The 22,853-nt window shown below is 38.2% G+C and overlaps 1 protein-coding gene across 2 annotated transcripts in view; it reads right to left on the bottom strand.

The window, feature by feature from the left end:
• Window positions 1-22,853, bottom strand: part of SORCS2 (sortilin related VPS10 domain containing receptor 2) — a 590,141-nt gene that overhangs the window by 69,807 nt on the left and 497,481 nt on the right. For both annotated transcript variants that reach the window (XM_075091935.1, XM_075091936.1), the window contains exons 8-11: window positions 21,869-21,958; window positions 9,276-9,455; window positions 3,161-3,307; window positions 1,633-1,735 (exon numbers count right to left, since the gene is read on the bottom strand). In XM_075091935.1, the coding sequence (XP_074948036.1) occupies window positions 1,633-1,735; window positions 3,161-3,307; window positions 9,276-9,455; window positions 21,869-21,958 (520 nt within the window). The remainder of the gene's footprint in view (window positions 1-1,632; window positions 1,736-3,160; window positions 3,308-9,275; window positions 9,456-21,868; window positions 21,959-22,853) is intronic.

Genomic DNA, 22,853 nt, shown 5'->3' with positions numbered 1-22,853 from the left:
GTTAGAGGGAGGTTGGTTTTTTTCCCTTTTTGACTGATAACCACACTGCTCTTATTGAGAGGATGAACTTCATGGTTTGTATGGTTAGCAACTTTTTTCTAATTTCTATTTACATCACTTCTTTCTACCTCACAGTTACATGTTAATGAAAAAAAAAATATTCCTTTTTGTCCTTCATTTTTCTCAGCTAATGAGGTTCCTCTTGTAAATATTCTCTATTTCCATCAACTGCCAAGCAGTCCCTTTTAGCAACTGCTCATTGGGCCTGAAAATTGATGATCAGAATTGTACGCATTCTTATTAATAAGATTATAATGCAAGGACAGAGAAAAATGAAACAGAAGTAATGGACAAAATCATTAAACATCATTGCTTAATTTGCTCCTAGAAGGCATTCAGGTACAATATGATGAGGCTATAATTAAGAACCTACATTAGAATAGGAGAACCTTTATGTAAAAAGAAGATCCCTAAGACAAGTTTTTTAAATAAATATTAGAATTAATAAAATGCGAATTAAACACATAATAAAAATGTATCTACAAGGACACTGTATAAATTCTTAGTCTCATTTTGTCAATAATAACATAGCAGCATTTTACCAGGTAGGTCTGCCTCCAGTAAAATACTTTAAACTCCATTTACAGTAGGGGAAAACTTTAAATCTTCAGTTATATTGAAGTAATGGCAGCTGTCAGTCTCTTTCAAAACCAAATCTGCTCACCTGGATATTCTCAGGAAATTTTCAATTTAGTAAGCTGTTTATAAGAGACTAGCGTAGGCTAAGGCAGAAAGCATTATTGATTAAAAACAGATATACTTTTAGGAAAAGAGAAGCAGTACATGTGTGTATCTCTCCTAAACATAGTTCATAACATAAGAATAAAATAATGCAATTTTAAAAAGCTTTTAAAACAGTTAACATTTCAGTAATTTTTAAACAAAGAAATGGAAAATTAAATTAAATGAATAGATGAATCACAAGGATATGAAGTAAAACAGGGTTATGTGAATATTTTTCTTGATGAGTAGTCAACACCGCAATGGAATTTCTTTTATTAAATCCCACTTCACATTAGTAAGGCTCCATATGTATGTTATAATGGAGAAGCCACAACCAGCACTGTTCCCAACACGGAGACACATTTGCCTCTTTCACTTCATCTCTCTTTAGGCAAAAAGGGAATTAATATAACTTACAAGACAAATTATCTGTATCTAAGAATAAAGAACAAAGGCTTGGCCACTGCTTACATCAGTCTATTGGATTTGCTGGGCTATTCATGATGCTGGAGGCCCTACACTCCACTTCTATGTGTGGAGAAAAAGAATGCAGGACAAGTCCTTCAGCCACTGTCAGTCCTCCACACCGCACTAATGGGGAAGGAGATATTACACAGCTTAGAGAAGTGTAATGTATTCTGCTATGTATCTGTCTCAGAAGACACAGCTCTGGGACCTCAATTAACTTCTATTAAATTCCTTGATCAAGAGATCCCATAAAGGATTGTTCTCCAGGGAAAGCCTTATACCGGCAATGTTCCTAGCATGGTATCGTTATAAAACAAAAGACTAGATCTACAAAGAACTGTTGCCACATTTCAGGTCTTAAAAATAATTTTATGTGTTTACCTGCCCCCATTATGAGCCCTGGTGCAGTGTCCTTCGTATGGACTGTTCCTGACACATAGGGATTGTCTGCCCAGCGGAGATGGAGGTGAAGGTAGCAATCAGGCTTGTGGGGGAAGAAGACGGCACATTTTTAAAAACAAAGCAAAACAAAACAAAACCAAATCCCTCAAAAAACCCCTCAAACAACTGGTAACAGTTATGCTCCTACAATAGTGAAAGCCCAGCCAGAAAGCAGCTTCAGCACTGTAAGTCTTTGTAGAGAAAGAGAATGGCAGTTTCCCATGGAGTCAAAGTCCAGTTTGAAATATTAACCTTAGCTACCTAACTAACAAGAACCTCTGGTGATGTGTGCGTATTCTGCCACTGTCTCAGAAAAAAAGGTTTCTAAACTCAAAAAAGTCAGGATGAAATTATTGTATAAAAAAAACCCTTGTGACAGAACAATTGCTTAAACTTTTAACTAACAGCACAAGTATTGCTTGTTTTTTGGTCCCAGGTAACTGGTAAAATGATGATTAAAACCAACTGTTTGTACTGAAATGTCTTTTCTAGAAAAAAGGTAGTATGAGAAATAGCATAATGACTTTTGGACACACTGATCATCTCTCCTTGCAAAGCAACTTACCGCTTCCTGCTCTTTGTGCAGCAGCACTCAAAGGTCATTGCTCACGGCAATCTGACCAGGAGCTTTACCAGGAGCAGGCTGCCAGCACTGCCTGGGAGCTGCTGCCACTGCAACCCTCCACTCGCCTTGGAGAGCTACAGATCAGGCCCTGAAGGCTTGAATCATATAGCACAGTCTTAAACTCTTCAAAAGGGAGCCAGCAGCTCCAGCCCTTCATTTCTGTTACGTGGAGAAGGATCAAATCTCTGGCAGTGGCAGGACTAAAAGCATTTATTTCCCCCAGCCTGGAGCCCCAAGGAGCACAGAGTCAGTGAGAAAAATACAAGGTTTTCAGTTCAGACTTGCAAATAACAAAATACTATGGATAGATGGGACATCTAAACAGGCTGAAATAACATCATCTTTCAAAAAGAAAGGACTTTTTCATACAGTTAACTGTAGTGCTTATTTCCAAGCAACCGTCAAGTGTTCCTTTTAACATGGAACCAAGGGTTACCTTTGTTTAAAATGTAACAAAAATATGAAAGCTGGAAAGAAAAAAGATATTGGTAAGCTTTATTTGACTGATGATATGGCCCTTATACCCAGACACAAATGACTGTTGTCATGATTACTCTGAACTGGGATGTGTGTTGACACACAAGAAAGAATGTCCTTTTTGTATCAAAGTAAGCTCTACAATAAGAAATGCAATGTTAACAGAGTCATGGCTACTCACTCTACAAGATGACTGGACTAACAGCTTGTGAAATCACTGCTCACGCAGTCAAGCAGGTTTGCCTACTGGTACGGCTGGTAAACTTGGTCCAAAGCCCTTGGGCTGTCTGAACTACTGCATATTCTACCATAAAAAATAGTTCTTGTGCATTTTAGAGAAAGGACAGGCTAAAAAGAACGACTTACAGGTTTGCAGTTTGTTGGTTTGCCATTCATATCAATGTCTGGAGGGTTTAGAAAATCCCAGTCACGGCCTTTGTTGTAGGTTATCAGAGTTGTAACTTTCCCATCAATTTTCTGGTTGGCCAAAAAGACTCCTTTTACACCTCTGACCTGAAGCATACAGAAGAGAGGGTTAAAGACCAGCACATACACGTTTTTTTCAACAAGAATTATCCCCGATTAGCTGTTCTTTTGTGGCTCTGAACTGTGTACCTCAGGTAGTTTCCTCACTAGGAAAGTGAACGACACTTTTTTTTTTAAAAAAAAAAAAAAAAAGGAAGGCAAAAGGATAAGAGGAAAGGGAGAAGGGAGGAAGGAGAGGATAACTACTAAGCGATTTTTATTTCTTATTGTATTTGAAAAGGGTATACAGTTTTCTCAATTTAAGAAGGCTAATCAAATTCCATAGTTTATACAGCAAAATACAAAAATTATGATAGCATGGCCTTACTGTACACTACTGTTAAAATTGCAGCTTTGCATCTTATTTTAAATATGGGTATCTCTAAAATGTTATTGTACAAATGATGTAGGCAATTTATAACAGCAACCTGACTTTTTCACTGAAGTCATGTGACCCATATCATACAAATATCACACAAATAGGTTACAATAACAAAATACAATATAATATTCTTTAAAGTAACACTGAATTAGGAAGCAGAATTGCCCTTGGTAGGAAATAAATGCAGACAGATCATCTGGGGAAGAAACAGTGAGGGCTGAATCAACCTCTCAGGCACCTGAAATGCTTCCACACCCAGTCTACCTCCACACATTTAGCCTCCCTTCACCTGTTTAACCTCTAGGTAAAAAGAAGAAAAAGTTTACAGGGTCTCTTCTCTCTTGGGCAAACTTAGTTATTTTATTTCAAAACAATCTGTAGTAGAAAATAATTACAACTCAATGTGTCAAAGTGAATGGAGATAATCTTTAGAAGCAACCTGACAGAAATTGCACCCCTTAATATGCTTAGTTCTAGCCCTAACATTTATGTTATATGTTAATATTCCATCCAATGGCATGAGATAAGATCTTGTATTAAATTTGAAGGTTCCTTAAGAGTACTCTTGTTTCCCTTGCAATTATTTATGAGGTTTCTTGAACTTCTGAAAAAATCTGGAACATGTATAGCAACTTATATACTATTTCCAGCATAGCAGAGCTCTCTAAACTGCTTACATGATGACATTTAACAAAACTGAAGCATTCATTACAACTAAATGCACAAGAGAGCCAGCTCCTTGCATGGTAAGGAATATTTGCCTCTTGCTGACAGGATTCATTCCTTGACTTACTATTTATTTTTGTATCTGAAATACTTACTGTTTCCTTTTTATTTCCAGCTACTAGTCATGGACTCCCTTTGACATTCCTTTAAAAAAAGTTTCCATTTAGGGTGAAGAGAAGGCACTCCTTTCATCACGCTACAGATTTGATACCTATTGTTTATAAAACTATGCTTTTTCCTAAGGAACTGACCCAAATCTAGAGAGAATAAGAATGCTCTGCTAGTTATGGTAACAGCCTAGAACTTGGAAATGTTTTTACATTTAGATGATCAAATTCTATATAGATATTCCAATACCCTGTTCTCTCATGAGTTCTTTTTTTTTTAAACACCATGCACATGTGGTTGGCTTACTTATCCAGGAGGTGATTCTGAGCTTCCAGCATCCAAGCCAAACGTACTATAGAAGTCAACTACTTTGCAGTTCAGGTGAGAAAAGGAAGGGGAGGGAAGAAACTAGGAAGCTGCTTTCTTTACTTTCAAAACACTTGAATCTTGCTGGGGCTTTATTATGTATTCTGTCTTCCAGAGACAGCACAGCCATGAATAAGACTGAAAATCCTGGCGGTTCAAATGTTTGATTGGGAAGGCAGACTTGGGGTTCATTTTCTGTGCATGTCTTTCTTTCAGTGAACACAATATTAAATATTTAAACAATAATTAGATCAGGAACTGCAACTGAGGTTTCCCTCTTCATTTGCGGATGGCAAAAACAGTGCTGCATCATGAATATTTTTGTTTCCTCTCTCTCTTTCTCTCATTCTTGTTTAATGAATATTTAACCATTCCATATAACCATTCAATGGGAGTCAGGCTAAAATTTTTCTCCATTAACACTCCCGTCTCTAACCTAACCACGTGCTAGGGTAACCTCTCCTCTCTAGAATACAGGACATGAGTGTTTGAATCTATCAGACAGAAAGGTTACGAAAAATATTTTTTCCAGTGTCTCAGTTAACTTCTCTCACTGCTGCTCTGTAAAAAGATAAAAGCCAACCAGCACTTCAGCCGTTCTATGTTGAATGAAAGGCATAAAACCTGCTTGAAATAAAAAATAAGTTTCAGGCATCTATCTATAGAGCAAGTTCAGAAGCGTGATGTTTGGAGTGGTGCATTAGCCTAAAAAATAACAATACAAAATTATGGTGTGTAAAAAACGGCAGCTTCAAAACACCCCACCCCCTCTGTAGCGTTTTCTTTTTTATTTGTTCTGTGACCTATGTAAATGCATGCTTAACTCCTTCAGCAAATACTGTGAATGCTGTATGTTAAATCTACCTTCTGGATTCAACTGTGATGCCAAGGCACCCAAATTTTTCTGTACTTTCTACTCCTTGACTCAGTTCCCTAATCTAAAATTGGGAGATTAGTATCTTCTTACCAAGAAGGGAAAAGATTCCCATTAGCAATAATTTGCTATGGAAAAGAAGATATTTCAACATTGTGGCGTCTTCAGTTACTCTGATGAGCAGTCCAGTAGCTACCCAAGACAGACGGAAACAAGGACATTCAAAAGTACCTTTTCTTTGATTTTCTTTGGACTTTTGGATTAGTTCTCAGAGCACTTATTTTCCAAAGCAGCTCAGGGGTTAGTGGTTCCCCAGTAATCTTAGAAAAGCACTTTGTACCTTATAAACCTATCTTCTAAACAGGTTTTTTGCTATGACTATTTATTCCATGACACATTAATTGCTGCTTTGTTACATTACTGGTTTTACAGCCAAACAATATGCCATATTACTTGATAGCAAGAAGCACTGTTCAGATGGCCCCACTGCATTTATTAGCAGCAGTTACTGAAATAAAAGAAGTACTGCTCTATAATAGAAGTTTGTGATTAAAACTTAAATATATACTATTTGTATTTGGGAAAAAAGAATAAAGAATGTGTACTGCAACTTGTGTAGTTCTTACCCATATGAGGAGTCATAACAAGATCCAAACTTGAAGTACGGCACTAGTATGCTTATTTTTCAAATCTGCCTATGTTGAATTTGTGACTGGTTCACATTGGCAGCACTTGACAGAATTTCAAGGACATGCTCCTTTTGTACAGTCACAAATTTCAAGGGCATGGTCCTTTTTGACAGTCACTTAATGCTTTACCTTTCTTTTCCTTTCCTTCTTTGAACAAGTATGTGGGAATTTTCTTCCACACATGCAACATGAAAAGAAATATGGTACAAAAAAAAAAAAAATAAAGCATGTAAAAGAAAATGAATGCAGACAGGTATAAACCTATGAAAGATTTTATAGCAGATGTACAAGTAAAAGATGAAGTAAGGTCAGCAGAAGATAACAAAGATGAACAGTGCAAATTTTAAGGAGAATTATGCACTAGTGGAAAGAGAAGTTGTCAACGATTGAGGACTGTCTGTGTTGCACTGAAGATTCCTCTTGCCAAGATGGGATACTTGCATTAAAATGCCCAGACAGAAAACTCAGACTAGACCATAAACAATTCTATCCTCAAGGACTACAATATATGTTATATTTAGTAGCTAGTTTGTACTGTGTAAATAATCCATACATTACTTGTAGATATGAATACTTGATCACATCCTAGTAAAGAAGATGAACACTAATTATTTATCATACAAGCTATCTGGAAGCTGTAGGCTTTCTTATTATAAGCAAATAAAAGCATTCTCCTACAGTGCAACTCTATTCCAAAAATAGCTTTAAAAAATTGAATTGTATGACTCCATGTGTATTGTCTTTAAATTACTCTTCATCACGTGCACATTTTCTTTTTAAGGTGACCCTACAAATTAATTCAGTACCCACAATAATCTAGGATCTCTCTCCCTCTTGCTTATTATCTAATACGCCCTCAGTAACACTGTGTAATTCTGAAATCATCAGAGAAACTGAATTAAGGAAATAACCCCTGTAGACAAAAGGACAGCCAGGAGTGGCATCTCTGTACAACTCATCTGAAATTACATGCTACCGGTGACACCAGGAGAAGAGATTGCACCCAACTCCCTTTTAGCTTTGCATCCCGCAGGAGTGACCAGGAAGGAAGAGCTGCAAACTACTGCTGCCAATAAATCACCCTGTAGGAATCTGGCTACGTACAATGTACAGCTTCACTCATTAAGAAGCCTCATTTCTGAAAAGGTAGAGTCTAGAAAATAAACATTAGTAATGATATACCTTTTGTTTTACTACAGCCATTTGGAAAGAAAAAGCTAAACAAAGATGGAGAGATAAGGTGAAAAAACTACCATCATTTTCCCCAATGTCCTAGTTTTGGCTGGGATAGAGTTAATTTTCTTCATAGTAGCTAGTATGGGGCTATGTTTTGGATCTGGGCTAAAACCAGTGTTGATAATGTGAGGATGTTTTAGTTGTTGCCAAGTAGCGCTTACACTACTCAAGGACTTTCCCACCCTCCCGTGCTCTGCCGGGTGCACGAGAAGCTGGGAGGGGAGGGGGCACAGCCAGGACAGCTGATCCAAACTGGCCAAAGGGATGTTCCATACCATATGATGTCACGCTCAGTATATAAAGCTGGGGGAAGAAGAAGGAAGAGGGGGACATTGGGAGTGATGGTGGTTGTCTTCCCAAGTAACAGTTACGCGTGATGGAGCCCTGCTTTCCTGGGGATGGCTGAGCACCTGCCTGCCCGTGGGAAGTGGTGAATGAATTCCTTGTTTTGCTCCCGCACGCAGCTTTTGCTTTACCCATTAAACTGTCTTTATCTCAAACCATGAGCTACCTCACTTCTACTCTTCCAATTCTCTCCCCCGCCCCACTGGCAGGAGGAGTGAGCCAGTGGCTGTGTGGGGCTTGGTTTCTGACTGGGGCTAAACCACAACACCCCACCAAGAAGGGTCTAATTACTGCCATTTAACAGCTCTCTAAGTGTATGACTCATACCCTGAATTACTACAAACCTTTCCAGAGAAGTCTGGTGCACTCATGAAGAGGTTTGTTCTTTTTATTTTTCAGCTAACACCAGGCAGATTAGAGGGTACCAGTGGCCAAACTGTGTCAGACCAAAGGTCCATTATTTTAATATCCTTACAATGGCCAGTGCTACATGCTACAAGAAAATACAGAACCAGAGCAAATGTACACCTTATTACATTTAAATGTAATAATTAACAGAAATGGAATTGATAACAGTTTGTGTGACTCTTCCAAAATGCTATATTCTTCAGTCTTTTATTTTGCCAAGTGCACTGATATTAAAATCCAAAACATATTTGTTTACAGGAGAGTTTGTCTCATAGCGAATGCTGTTGGCACAGGACACCTACTGAAAGCAAGTGGATTTGCTGTCCAATATCTAATTTTGTTGGTTCTTTGCTTGTCAGAGCTGACAGCCTAGCACAAGGCTCACAGGATTACTGTTTAAGACTCTACTGGCTAAAATATGTCCTGCTCTAAGTCAGGAAGTGTATCACTGAGTCACCTAGAAGAGAAAAGCTGCACGTAGGCAGATGCATAACTTCTTACTTCAATAATAAATTGTGCGGCCAGCTTCATTTTTCAATATCTTAAAAAAAAAAAGAAAACCCCACAGGCAATTCTGGTTTTGCACATCCATGGAACCTCATACCTTGAATCTAGTTCTTAGAGCACACAGCACATTAGCAGAGCAAGAGGGAAACATGTAAGTAATAATGATGCACTACCAATAAGAGAGAAATCCTAGTCTTTTTATATTAAAGATAACCATGAAAGATATATTAATGTAAAGTTAATTATACTGAACCAATATAAAAAAAAATTAAAACTCCACCCAGACTACACACATTGGAAGAGATAAAGGCCTACCTCTAGAATATCTATCAGGACATTCTCTTCTGGCTGCTTTGTGCTTCGGACATTCTCCAGCAGGATAGAGTAGTAAACACCTTGCGGGTCAGACTGGTACAGGTTGTACGTGTCTGTCTGGTACCACTCCTGAACAGCCACAAACACCTGGTTTTCATCTGTACTGATAATCTGTAAATCCTGCAGAAAAATAAGATACCAACTGACTCATTTTCCCATCATTTCTATTTTACAAACAATAAGTTGGCCAGGAGACTTGAATAAGCTGGGGGTTGGGGGCAGGGAAATAAATCTGAAAGTTCAGTGACAGTAATATCTCAGCGTAATACTAATGAAAATGTTGTATCCAACCACTCCAAGATGGTCAGTCACTGCCTTCTGGTTACAGGTCATCACAGTGCAAATCAGCTTAGTGAAGACCAAAAATCATGAATGTGCAAAAGCTGTGATGTGCTTTGATTGTATGGGAACAGACTTCTTGAAAATAAGGAACAAAAGGAAAGAAAAAAATGTAAATGGTGTTCCAAGATCTGGATGAGAGTCAATGGAAGACTGAAACAACATAAACAAAGCTATTAAAAAAAAAAAATCCCCAGGTACCTAGAGAATAAAGAACTATTTTGTCCAGGGTAAAGCATAATATAGCACAAGGATTAGATACAATTTACAGCAGTTACACATAGGAAGTAGTACATATATTGTGACCAGCTCACACACATTACAGTACGTAATGCTAATTTATCTATCTATGTAGACAGATCCACTTAAATATTCAACAGCAATAACATGAGAGTCAACATTCTGCATTCATTTCTCAAGAATTTCAGGCGTGGATATTGCAACAGCTTTCTTTCAGTTTTCCCAGCTTCTTCGCTCCAAACTTCTCAGGCAAAAATAAAAAAGCACAGCTGGGGAAAATAATTTAACACTAATATTAAACAGAAGAAATAAATTGGGAACTAGCAACATGGAACTAAAACTTAGCAAACAGAAAAAATGGACGTCAGTTTGTAATAGGATACAGCAGCAGAAAGGCAGATGTTGGGGCTACGTATGAAATGACATCCTGTCACGAAGACTGAAGGCTTGTAAACTCTTTATGACCTTGATACTTAACTGAGAAACTGTATACAGTTCTTGTCACCTTATTACTGGAAGAATAACTAAGGTGAGGGAGTGAATATGAAATAAAGCTACCAAAATGTCAAGAGAATGTGAATCTCTGGAAGATTGGCTTAAAAATATATTTATCAAGAAAACAACTTTGTAGAACTCTAAGGAAGAAATAAAACAAATTTGGTAAGAATCCAGATAAGACTGAAGAATATGTGTGTAACACTTGAAACCACCGAATACTTGGCAAAGCATGGCAGTCACACTTCAGGCAAAGTGCATGATGCAACTGAGGCACTTAGATTCAAAAAAAGACATTAATAAAAATAAAATTAATACATTGGAGAGATTTCTAATATGAACAAAAGATGGTTATTAAATAACTAATTATTTAGTTAAATTTAATGTATTTTACGTATCTGACACATCTTAACACAAAAGAACCCAAGTGAGGTTTTCTATCAATGACAGCTAAATGCTGTTTCAAAGACTTCCTTGTTGAACTGTGTACTAAAGTAGATTTTTGTTTAGCATCCCATTAATAGATCTCTTTTCTTTTGTACTAATAAATTGCTCAGAAGTAGACAGTCTGACAGAACTTTAATTCTTTCCGTCTGAGTATGAAAGAGTAACTGTTCTGACACAGAAATACCAGCAAAACACAGCAACTGATCCCAACAGGTTCTTTAAAAAGCCTCTTACACATACAGAACACTGCATCTCCTGCCTTAAATGTATGGCTGGGTAGCCCACATTACACCACGCCTAATACTGAATTCACCTTTTCTTTTGCAGTGTAAGAAAAGATCCCATGATTATCCATTAAGTAAAGATGGAAGGGAAGCAGGGAGTGAAGCAACGAGTAAAGGAACAGGGTTTATTCACATTAAAACCTCTAGAAAATGCTTACTCTCCTGTGATGCCAGGAGCTTTCAGCAAAATTATCATCTATATTAGAATACAACATTTATACAGTGCCATAAACCAACACAAAACAGAATGCAGGTAAGGGGCTTTCCTTGCCCCAGGCACTGGTGGGGTGGCAGTGGTTGTATGGGCGGCCCGTGGTGGCGGAGGCAAGAGCTGGGAGGACGGGCGCAGCTGCGGTTCTCCTGTCTCAGGGCGTGTCAGGAGTGCACAAAGAGCCAACATGTGTGTTGCAGAAGGACAGGAAGATTAATTTTCGGCAGACTGGACGGATCTGGTGAAAGAAAGAGGGGTCGGACTGGAGAAGTTTACTGCAACAAACGAGACTTTTCTCTTTGCAGCAACTGTTATCAAGAAAGGGGTGTGTACACTCAGACTGCTGGGTGCCAGTTTTTTCTGAGGCAAAAATCCTGGGTTTAGCAAGTGAAATTTCCCTTCTGTTGCCCTGAACTTTTTTCCTTCCATTCAGAATTTACACTTTCAGATTCCCAGTTCAGCCTACTGCTATTTTCCTTTCACAGTGACTTATTTTCCCTCAAGAAGCAAATCAGTCCTTCAGTTGTACTACCTTGCAGTAATCCTGCACAACACATTCTGCCCAGTCATGATATAATCCTCTGGGAAAATTATTTGACAACAGAAGGAAAACTACAAATTTCAAGCCCAATCGTTAATTTTATATTTTGAAATCCTGGATGACAGTGTCTGCTGAAAATCTAGCTAAAACAAAGCTAAACTGTCATTTCACTCTTGTACTATTCCTATCCTGGAAAGCTGAATTTAAAGAGAGGAATAAGAAATTGATTGACAAATACAGAGACTGGGTCTTCAGTGTGCCACATCCAGCCCTTCAGCCCAGCTACCCGCTGCTCAACAGATGACAAGCACATGAAGATGCAATGTCAGCAAAAATTGCTGGACAGAACTTACTGTCACTAAAGAGTTAACTACTAAGGACATCTGAGAAAGAAGAAATATCTTGATTAAGGGAATGCAAGTTTTTATTGCTTTTTCTAATTCATGGCCACAGATACTACCGTAGGCTGTAATCTCAGCAGATCCTATAAGGAAAGCATTTATTCTTTGACGATTTCATGCTTGGACTTCTGCAATTACCTTCTTGCTGGACCTCCTGCTTTCTCTCTCTACATTCTGCAAGCTACTCAAAGTCCTGCTGATCATCTAATTTTTCTATAATTCTGCTATTCATACGTGATTTATTCAAATTTATTTATAAAGATCTTCTTTACTAATGTTAAATATCTTCAGGATTTGGAACATTCCTTATTGTCACTACTCAGATTTTTGTTTATCTCCAGGCTGCTTTTTCGCATGCATTCAGTATTTAAGCTCTTGTGCTTTCCTTTCATTTTCCTTTCATTTGCCTGTATGAGAGTCTGTGCACTTTCAGGTGTCCCAAGGCAGAATCTTTTTCCAGATTTGCCATAGCAACCATGTTGTTTCTTCTGTGGCATGCCCGTTCCTCCACGGACATCTTTTATCTCACCTCCACTACTTTTGCTCTGTCCAGTCTGCCAGGTCTGCTCTGTTCCATGTCTTGCTGACCCAAGCATCCATGCTCTTGCCATTCTGACCCCTCTCCTTCTTTTTTTGTAAAGCTCACGATTGGCAATTTGTATCAGCGATAGACTATGATTCCCAAATACCAGTACTCTAAATTTACTTTATCTCATCTTATGTTGTACGATTTTGCACAGGTCTGAGATGCTACTAGCTGTATTGTCCAATTGCCTCCTTCTTTTAACCTCTAACCACCCATGAGATTTCTCTGTTCTGTTTGCTAAGGTGCTTCTTGTGCACTATAGTCTGCTAATTTATTCGTCACAATGTTTCCTCCGTCCTCCTCTCTTCACTGGGTAATGTTATACCACACTAAGCACAGGTATCTGTATGTTCATCACTAAAAATCTGCAGAACTTCTCATGGGTTCGAGACACTGGACCTACCCAGGGCCAGGGCCAGGTCTACCCAAAGAAGCCTGCAAAGTGCTCTAAAATCCACTATGCAATCAAGTCATTTCTCTATGGGTGGATGAGAGTAGACAGAAAACAGCCTTCAAATAATATAAGCAGCCACTCCAAGGAGAACAGAATAAAGTTCTAAGTCTTCTTGCAGTTAAATACTGGCTATAAATACAGCAAGGAGATTTAGGTTAAACATCAGAATAGCCTTCTATAGTAAGGCCTGTCATACACACTGAGGATAAAATGCTTAGGGAGGCAAAGCAGTCTTCATCTTTGGGGGTTGTTAAGAGTAGATTAGACAAATATCTGTCAGGAGTGGTTTACAGAGATGACCATGCTTTGGAAAAGGACCTCTCAAGATCCTTTCCATGTCTATTGTCTATGATATTGTGAAAACAGGGGAAAGCAAAAACAGACCTTATTGAGATTACTTGAAATGTTACACATACAAACAGAAATATCATCAAAAAGACAGGATTTGGTTGTTTGGGGGGTTGGGTTTTTTTTTTTGTGGTGTTTTTTTTGTGTTGGTGTTGGCTTTTTTTTTTAATTAAACAGCTATAATTTCTTAACTATGCTTAAAAAAGTAAATAATTTCTGGACAAATATGAATTCCAACATGACCACGGAAATAGAATTAAGTGCAGCTGGAGATCTGTTGAATCAGAATTACTTCTCTACAAAAATGCTAAATGAATCCTGAAAGTGATCAAAGACTATATATTTAAAAACTGGAATGATTAAACAAGGCATCCAGTGACAGGTCCTATCAGTCCTGCTCTCTCAGGGACTTGCAAGCTGCTATGTTTGTACCTTACATCAGTAACAGAGAACACAATTGTTCAAATAAACACAAAGACAGTTTCAAAGTGATACTAGAAATAATTAGACATGTATGGAAGGCCAAATTGTGCCAAAAGATGAGTACCACATCAAAGAAACTTCATATCACATGGCTAGACCTGGTCTATTAAACAAACTAAATGAGTCTGAGGGTGTGCGTGTGACATTGAAAGAACTCTGCATGTTCAGCCATGCAATGGTGAGCAAGAACTCTTCCAGCAAATACAGAGTAACAATCAAATATTACTTCTTAAAAACATCCACATTGCTTGAGAATTATTTTTTTATTTTTATTTTTTCACTTTTAACACAGTGATATCTACATAATCAATCTAAAATTTTTCCAAAATCATATGCTTTTAATGCAGTTCTGTCAATTTTCACAGAAGGCTGAATGAACAACAAATCAAAAATCAGTCAAGAAGCCCAAAAGCATTAAACAATTAAAAGAGGTGGGTTTTGGGGGAGCTGAGGATAGGAGGAAGGAAGGAAAGAGGTTTAGAGGAGGAAGGGAAGGGAAATGCATTATTTTCACTGTATACAGCCCCATACCATCTACATTTAGTAACTCACCAACCTGTAAGTCTGCTAATATTTTATAGAATTTTACAATCAAGAAATGCTCAATATGGTTTACTATATTACTGTGATAAGAAACCCTATAACTCAAATAAATACAATCACAGCCTGAAGCCAGAGCATATAAAAGATGACAAGGATCGTACAGCAAGCCAGTGCTCCTTTGTGTAATGAAATGTGCTGACGGTGTAGGAAATATCATTAAGTGAAAACATTGTAGACAATGTTCAGCATAGCCAGTATAATGCTATGCAGGCAGGACTGTGGCACTTTAGTCAAAAAGGTAAATAAAAAAGAACCTCAAAATTCCTGTTTTTCAAATCTTACCATTTTCAGACCAAGTCAGAATTTTGCCCTTTTGCAATCTTTTAATGCTGTGGTTGGGCAACACGTTAATCTGAAGCAAGGGATAAATTAAACAGAGAATCACGAGGAGTAAATGTATCAGAAGTGCAACAGATGTAAGCACTCAAGTCTGTGTAGTCTCAGCCTTGACCTCCAGTTGCACCACATTTATACCCCTGTAATCTCTTAAGTGCAATCAAGGTAACTGGATGGCACATATCCCGAAGATAATCTCCCTATTCTTCCTTGCCTGGCCAAGTAAAACGGTGCAAGGATAGAAATCAATAATAAGTCACACTGTGAAGAAAAGAACAGTTCCTTGAATCAACCTTGGATGGATTTGTATGACCAGGGAGCCAGACAACTGCTGCAGCTCAGGTTCACTGGCTAGTGCTGTGACACCGCCCGGGGAAAGGAATACTTCTGCTGCCTCAGATGCCACTGCTACCTGTATTTCTATTTTGTTTTCCTTTATTCTTTGTTCAACAGCCACTCCAGTGGGCTTTCAGAATGATGGAGTAGTAGTCCTGCTACAACTGCAAACTGCTTTTCTGCCTCACACAGAGGAGCAACTTCAGCCTAAGCCTCCCTGAGTGATGGGCAGCAGAGGTGGCGAAGGGGCTGCCCAAGCAGAGAAACAGTTCTTGGGAGACTAAGAGTCTTGCTAAACAACATCTCATAGCGTCAGTACTTCGTAATCCAACCATCATGCAGCCAGAGCCTCAAGAGAACTTTGTCTACAGACAAAAGAGCTGCAGGAATCTTTCCTGCCATTTCTGCTGTTAATGAATGGCCCCTTTTAAGGAATCCTTGGAAAAGTTATGGTAAGGGGGAGCTTGATAAAGAAGGGAATACATGCTTCAAAGGATTGATGGCTATTTAGGGAGAAAGAGTAAAACTGCTCAGAATATTTTACTCTTGATAGTGTTGTATCTATTATTGGATGATACAGGCAAGTTTGGAAGAAAATCTGTGATTTATATCTCAGACTGAGGGAAGGAAGAGGTGGGTCTGTTTTGAGCCCCTCAGAAGGGCACTAGGGAATAATCAAATAAAAAGAACATATGGAGTTAATAAAAGGCATGTATAGGAGATTCATATTACCATGAATATATTAAAGGCAATAGGATTTTTTTTCTTTTATTTTTGTTTATTTTTCCCTGTACTCGCTTTTATCTGGGTTACCTGAAAAAATTTATGTTAGTGCCTATTTCAGAAGATTGAAAAGACATACAGAGATCAAAACAGATGAATGAAGCTTTTCCCACACCATATATTTTCAGAACTAAACTTTCTGAATCGCAGTAGGATATAACAGCCAATAGAGCTCCCGCATTATTACGATTTTGAGGCTGGCATGAACCAATGCACAACCAATGAATGCCTTGTATTAGTTCATAAAAGGAGATCATTATCAATGGAGTTTATTTACCAGAGGTGGGAAGGGGACTCAGAATAATTAAACTCTTTCAAATTGCAATAGTAAAACTACCATGATTTGTAGCAGATTCCTTGGTTTGGTCAGCAATTTTGTTAATAAATTTTTTGTTTAAACTGTCAGAATAAACTAGTTCCCAGTTTTACTGTTAATCACATTACAGCATGACTCAAAATCCCAAATAAGGAACAGAACCCCATTGTTCCGAGTGGAACTCTTCCTCCACACCACACTTCTTGAGGTGAGGGCAATCAGAGCGGCAGGAACTTTTATGCAACACAAGTGCGACAACTGTCCAGATGGGGCTGCAGGCTGCGCCCCTCAGCAGACCTGCTTGCCCAGCAGCGGCAGCTGAACCCCTGCTCCAGGCTGAAAACAGCCCAAGGGGCATCACTAGATCTCCCTGGATCACACCTGCATGCCTAGCCCGCCATCTCACAACACAAATACAATCCTGCTGTTCTTGGCTTGATTTTGGTATTAATTTTCTACAACTTATTCACTTCTGATCTAGCTTTAGCAGCAGTGAACAAGAAATCCTGGTAAAATGGAATATAGTATAAAAGCTAAATCAGTTTTAAAACAATTGCTCCACATTTCCTCTTCTGTTTTGGGGAGCATCCAGGCAGCCTTTAATATGGTCTCACCAACCTTAGCTACCACTCTGCCTGGCAGCAGCCAGCACTTGCCTCCTGTCAAATGCAGGAGACAGCTCTGTGATTCAATGAGGTTCCAGTATCAAACACGGTACTAATAAAAAAAAATAAAATATATATCTCAACAGCAGGCAAAAAAGCTAAAAAACCCAAGAAACCCCCCACATCTGAATTCCGTTCATTAGATGGCCCTCAATGGCGCCGCTCTCTGTACATAGAAGGAGCTATGATGTGTTACAAAAAGATGATCTAAGTGGCACTGCGGAGCTGGAGCCTAGAAACTTAGCACTTGTAAAGCTTGGCTGGAAGCTGCTTTTAGCAGCCTTTGATTCACAAGTAAGGAGGCTTTGAGATATGTCCAAAGACAAACATTTATCCCCTTAACCATTCAAGGTTTCTCTTTGGAAGTACATTTGGACAAATACAGACAAAAATGCAAATACAAACAATATAAAACAACTGAATAATTTTTTTTTCAGAATTTCAACCTCTTCATATCAAGAGGAAAACGAGACATCAATAACATTTTGTAATTACTCAGTCTGAAAATGTTCATTTTATCTTCACATATAAAATCACCATGAAACACATCTGTGCTGCAAAAGAATAACATCTGAAGAACGCAGCACTATTCCCTGAGGCTGGAGCCTGGTTTTCCAGCACAGCTCTCCTAATGTTGTTAGACACATCCTTGACCAGCCTGTAGTATCTTCTGACTTGGCTACAGTGTTAACTTCCCTGTACACATCACTGCTCAAAACCTCTGGCCAGTGACATGAGGCACCGTACAGAGACCACTTGGAAAGAGATTTTTTGAAGCCTCATTCCATTCTTTTGAGAAAAAAAATCAATAAGGCTTGTTTCAGACCCATTTAATATCCTGGTTAGGCAGAATCTAATACTTTAAAAAATCCTGAAACTCAGTTCTTTCAAAAGCTATTTTTTTAAATCAAACTTAAAAACCAAAATATTTGTAAATTCTTTCATTCTGTTTATCTCCTACCACCACAGAAGTAGCAACTTCACAGTCACATGCTCTACATATACTCTTAATGTGCCAGTGTGCTTGCTAATAATCTGCTTCTTTGCAAAATTTCATCAGTAATCTGTTCATATGAATATTTTTCCTTCTGTTCAGACTGGAACAGAAGATACATTTCTACTGCACTCTGACGGTTCTCACTGAAATATGGCATGATGAAAAATTTCAGAGCTGTGTTCTTATTTACTGCAGTATCTAAAATTTCTGCTGTGATGTGAAGGTAACAAATCACTTTTTAAAAAGTTTATCTTTTACAGAAGAGGTTAAAATCTCTCACATTCACCACTGTTCTAATGGACGTCTGGCTTCCAGGGCCTCTCAGTGAAATTTTCAGCTCTGTTGTGTGCAGGTACCCAAGAAACTTCTCTTGGAGGCAAAATGCTAGAGACAGTTTATTTCATTCCACTCATCGGGTACTGCCTGAACTAGGCAGAACACAAAAAAATCCTTTTCCAAATGACACAGTTATCCTGTTCCTAGCTTGCTATTGACTCTAGCCAAACTGAAACCATTAACTTCTAATTTATTTATTCAGTCAAGCCTGGAGTTAATCTGCTTAACAAGAAAAAGAAAAAAGATAAATAAACAAACCACGTATTTTCCAAGACAAAGAATTCAGCATGCAGCACTATTTCAAACAATCCAGACAACATATGACAGAAATACTAGTGAGTTATGACTGACATTTTTCAAGTATGTCAGAAATGCTCTCAGTAAGTGTATATGCCTAGTAAACAAAGATCCCTTTGCAGATTAATGGATTTTAAGGCTAAAAGTGATGATTAGATCCCTTAGTTTCAACTGTGCTATCTTTCCAACTGGAATATTTCCAACAATTATTTCTGCATATTTAATAAGATGCAGGAGGAGGAAAGAACTTCTATATGGTTAGAGCAAATCTCCCAGAAAGGCACTCAGTAATGATTTGAAAATTTCAAAACCTAGAATATCTGTCACTTTCCTCAGCACTTTTTCAAATACATGATCACCAGCACCATTAGAAGTTGAGCTCAGTTTCTAACTGGAATGCGTCTGGATTCAGCTTCCAGCTATGATGAGTCTTTCTTCTCTAAAGCACTTTTAGGACTCTGTATTTTCTCCCCATAAGTGGGCTTCTTCAATACAATCAAGTTGCCTCTAGACCTGCCTTTTTGCAAAACAAATTTCAGTTTTTTCAGGGTTATTTTTCAATGAGATTGCTGCGCTGATCTTGTTTATAGTGCGGTCCCACAAACACAACACAGGTCATAGGGGACTGCAGAAGAGCTGCAGAAATAAATGACTGGGGACGACTTCTTAAACTGGTTTTGCTGTTAAGGAAAGGTCCATGGAACAGAGATCTAGGTCACCCACTGTGTGCCGTGTCTCCAGCCCTCCCATAACATTTCCTGCTTTTCACAGCTGATGCAAGCTCACCTGCTACAAATGCAGATGCCTACAAGACATTAACCTCATATAGTTCTTGAGTTCTGACAACCTCCACCCATTTATTGAGATGTGTCAGATAGCCAGATCTGAGCCTAGATAACATGCCTTTTACTAAGAGAGTGGACTGCAATATTGATATTTAAATCAGGGGCACATGACATTGAGGACGTATAGTATACATCCAACTTCTAAAAAAAAAAAATCACTTTTATGGGTGCTTGAATAATTATCCACACATAGAATATTAACCACTGTCTATAATCATAACACTGTGCAACTCTTAAAAATTTAAGTATGTTCATCTTCTACATGATGGCAGTATCAGGAAGGACAAACAGTGCTGCATTGGCCAAATGCAGCAGATTACTGGGAGTGAGAAGGAAACTGCAATGGAAAGGTACAGATTCCTGCACCAGCATCCAGAAGTAGAACGAGAAAATGCCCATCTCTCTCTTACAAGATTTCTGCTCTTCCATTTCCCAACAGACAACATTTTCCCACACAAGTTAGCACAGTCAACGTATGCACCAATGAGCTGACGCATCTTTAGGAAATTTGACATGGGCAAAATATTCGCAACTCAGCAATCCTACGTGATTTAATTTATCGCCAGCTAACACACATTTTTTATTACTGATTTGGGTATTTTAAAAAATACCATAAATAATTAAACATTTAGGTAAACATCCTTCCTACCCCTTCTCCAGTATCAGTTAAATCAAACACCTGTTCTCCTCACTTCCCGCTCTCAAGTCCCGTGTTTCCACCTTGTTTTAATTTGGTTCCTCCCAACTACTTCAGTAAGGCAACGGACTGTGCAGGAGGTTGGGGGCATCTGCAGAAGGGTTTCTTTCTGCTGCTTCTTGCTTATTCTTTGCACCAGCAAGGGTTCCTCAAGGCCTGCAGTCCCTCAGGGTGGGCACATCTGGCATGTTTTAACATTTAGAACTGGACATCCTCCTGTTGTTCTCCTAATTACAAATTTCCCAAAAAAAGTGTAAAGGCTACACTGAAGGCCTTAAAAACACTTAAATAATTATGTGGAAGGTTTGATATATTTACCTGTCCTTGGCTATACATTCATTGTCAAAATCAATAAATAAATCAATCAATACTTATTTATTAAATAAATGAATAGCTATTTCCAAAGTGCTCCTGGGAGCATAGCCCAAATAATATCTGAGGATTTGATGTGAGGGTTTTATTAATACATTGTATATTTAAAACTAGAAGACTACAGACCACCACTTAGATTTAAAACAAAAAATCAAAGATGAAAAAACATTAAACACAATCTTTGTTTTAGAACAATAATAACAAAGGAAGGAAATATGTTGTACTCCTGTTCTTCAATAGATGAGCAATGAATAAAACCTGAGCATTTCAAGATGTGCAAAAACAACATGTCTTTAGTTCTCTACTAAGCAAGTGACAGAATCACATCGAATCACATGAAAAGGCAAGAGCATGATGGGGCCTCTAGACCGACCTCCTGCTGGGACCAGGGCGAGCTGTGAGGCCAGACCAGGTTACCTGGGGCTTTATCCAGCTGGATCTTTAAAACCTCCACGTCATTTTCCTTTGGGATTTTGGAAGCCTTCTAACTATACATAAAGTGATGAAACACATTAAGTGCAGCACAAAAATTCAATTGCATCAGTTAGACCGTATGTAAATATCTGTCTGTGCTTTATTACTAATTTACTATGCAAATACAGAAAGCCTGTCGCTATAAAAATAGGCTAGACTGAAGGAACCTTTCCACAAACCTTGCCTTTCTGTTAAGTAATTAAAGTTCATGTTGGGATTCTTTAATGAAATAGAGCACCATAAACTGGTAAAATTCTCTTATATTACTATTCATGCTTATACCAGAAAGCACCATGTGGAATTAAACTGTAACTGATTCTTGAAAGAACACTTGCTCAATATCATTAAATTGCCATTGGGTGCCTAGCACTGCTTCATGGAAGCAAAGCTCAAAAACTGCTGTGGTAACTGATGACAAATAAGCTATTGTATGTTCTTGCCCTCTTTGGTTTATGAGCTACTACATTCAGAGAACAAAATGAGAAACAGTAGGGTAACAATATACCACAAATGAGATTCAGAAATCTTTACAAGGAGAAATTGTGATCTCAGAAGAATGAGGCTTAAAAGAGAAAAGGACAAAACTAGTTTAGGTATAAAGAGAAGACTACAAATATATAAATAGAAAGAAAAATGTATATACTTACTTTTGGCAACGCATATTTTGGCAATTTCATCTGTACAAAGCCATTCCGACGGTAAGACACGTAATACTTAGTCCGATTTGCTGATGTTGTCTATACAAAAGAAAAACAGAACCCCGCAATAGTTAAGTCTAGAGTCTGCAATATAAGACTTTTTTTTCTTTTTAATCTGCAACTGAAATACATAGCTATTACTTTTATCACAGGCAATTAATTTGCAAGGTGTATTCCTAAAAGAACAAGTTGAAAGTTGTGACAAAAAACACTCCAGATAGACTCAAACTCTTTTGCTCTTCCCTCTTTAGGAAGAAAAATGTGATTTACTTCCCTCTTTTGCCATTGCAACTGTCTTGGTGATACCTGAGACTTCAGCATCTCACTGTCCCCAGTCCTTTCTGACATCTCTGTACCCACTGGCCTCCCACATTTCTGCCCTTTCATAGAAACCCAGGCTGTAGCACCCTCCAGGTAAGAGGAAGGGAGGAGGTACAGTGGCCATGAACACCAGGTACCTCAAGGGCAAGTGGTACTCCAACAGCACTATTCAAAGCAGAGCAAAAGAAAGGCTAAATAAGTAATGTTAATATTATGTAAAGTATTCACTATATTTGAGTAATATTTTCTACCCAGGAAAAAACTTGTCCCAGTGCAAGATGCTGACATGCCACATGGAGGATAACGATGGAATTCTGAATCCATTGGTCGGTCAGTTTGACAGTCGGCAATATGTCCTGAATAAACAATTATATGCTTAAATAGAGAGGTAAAACATGCGCTTCAACTGCTTGCATGTATGGTACTGAAGACACATTAGGTTTTGTGTAAAATACTTGGGGGCTTATGAAGATTTTCACTAAAGAAATCAATCAGAAATGTGCATTGAAAGGAACCCTGCTGTATGACCACTACCCATTAGCCCCTTTCTCCTCTTCATAATAGCAGGTACGCTGGTCATTTTAAGACTTTCACCTTACTCACAAAAAACCCC

The sequence above is a fragment of the Phalacrocorax aristotelis genome, chromosome 4 (genome assembly GCF_949628215.1).
Source record: "Phalacrocorax aristotelis chromosome 4, bGulAri2.1, whole genome shotgun sequence".
Classification (NCBI taxonomy): domain Eukaryota; kingdom Metazoa; phylum Chordata; class Aves; order Suliformes; family Phalacrocoracidae; genus Phalacrocorax; species Phalacrocorax aristotelis.
This window is presented reverse-complemented; position numbering and strand designations above follow the sequence as displayed.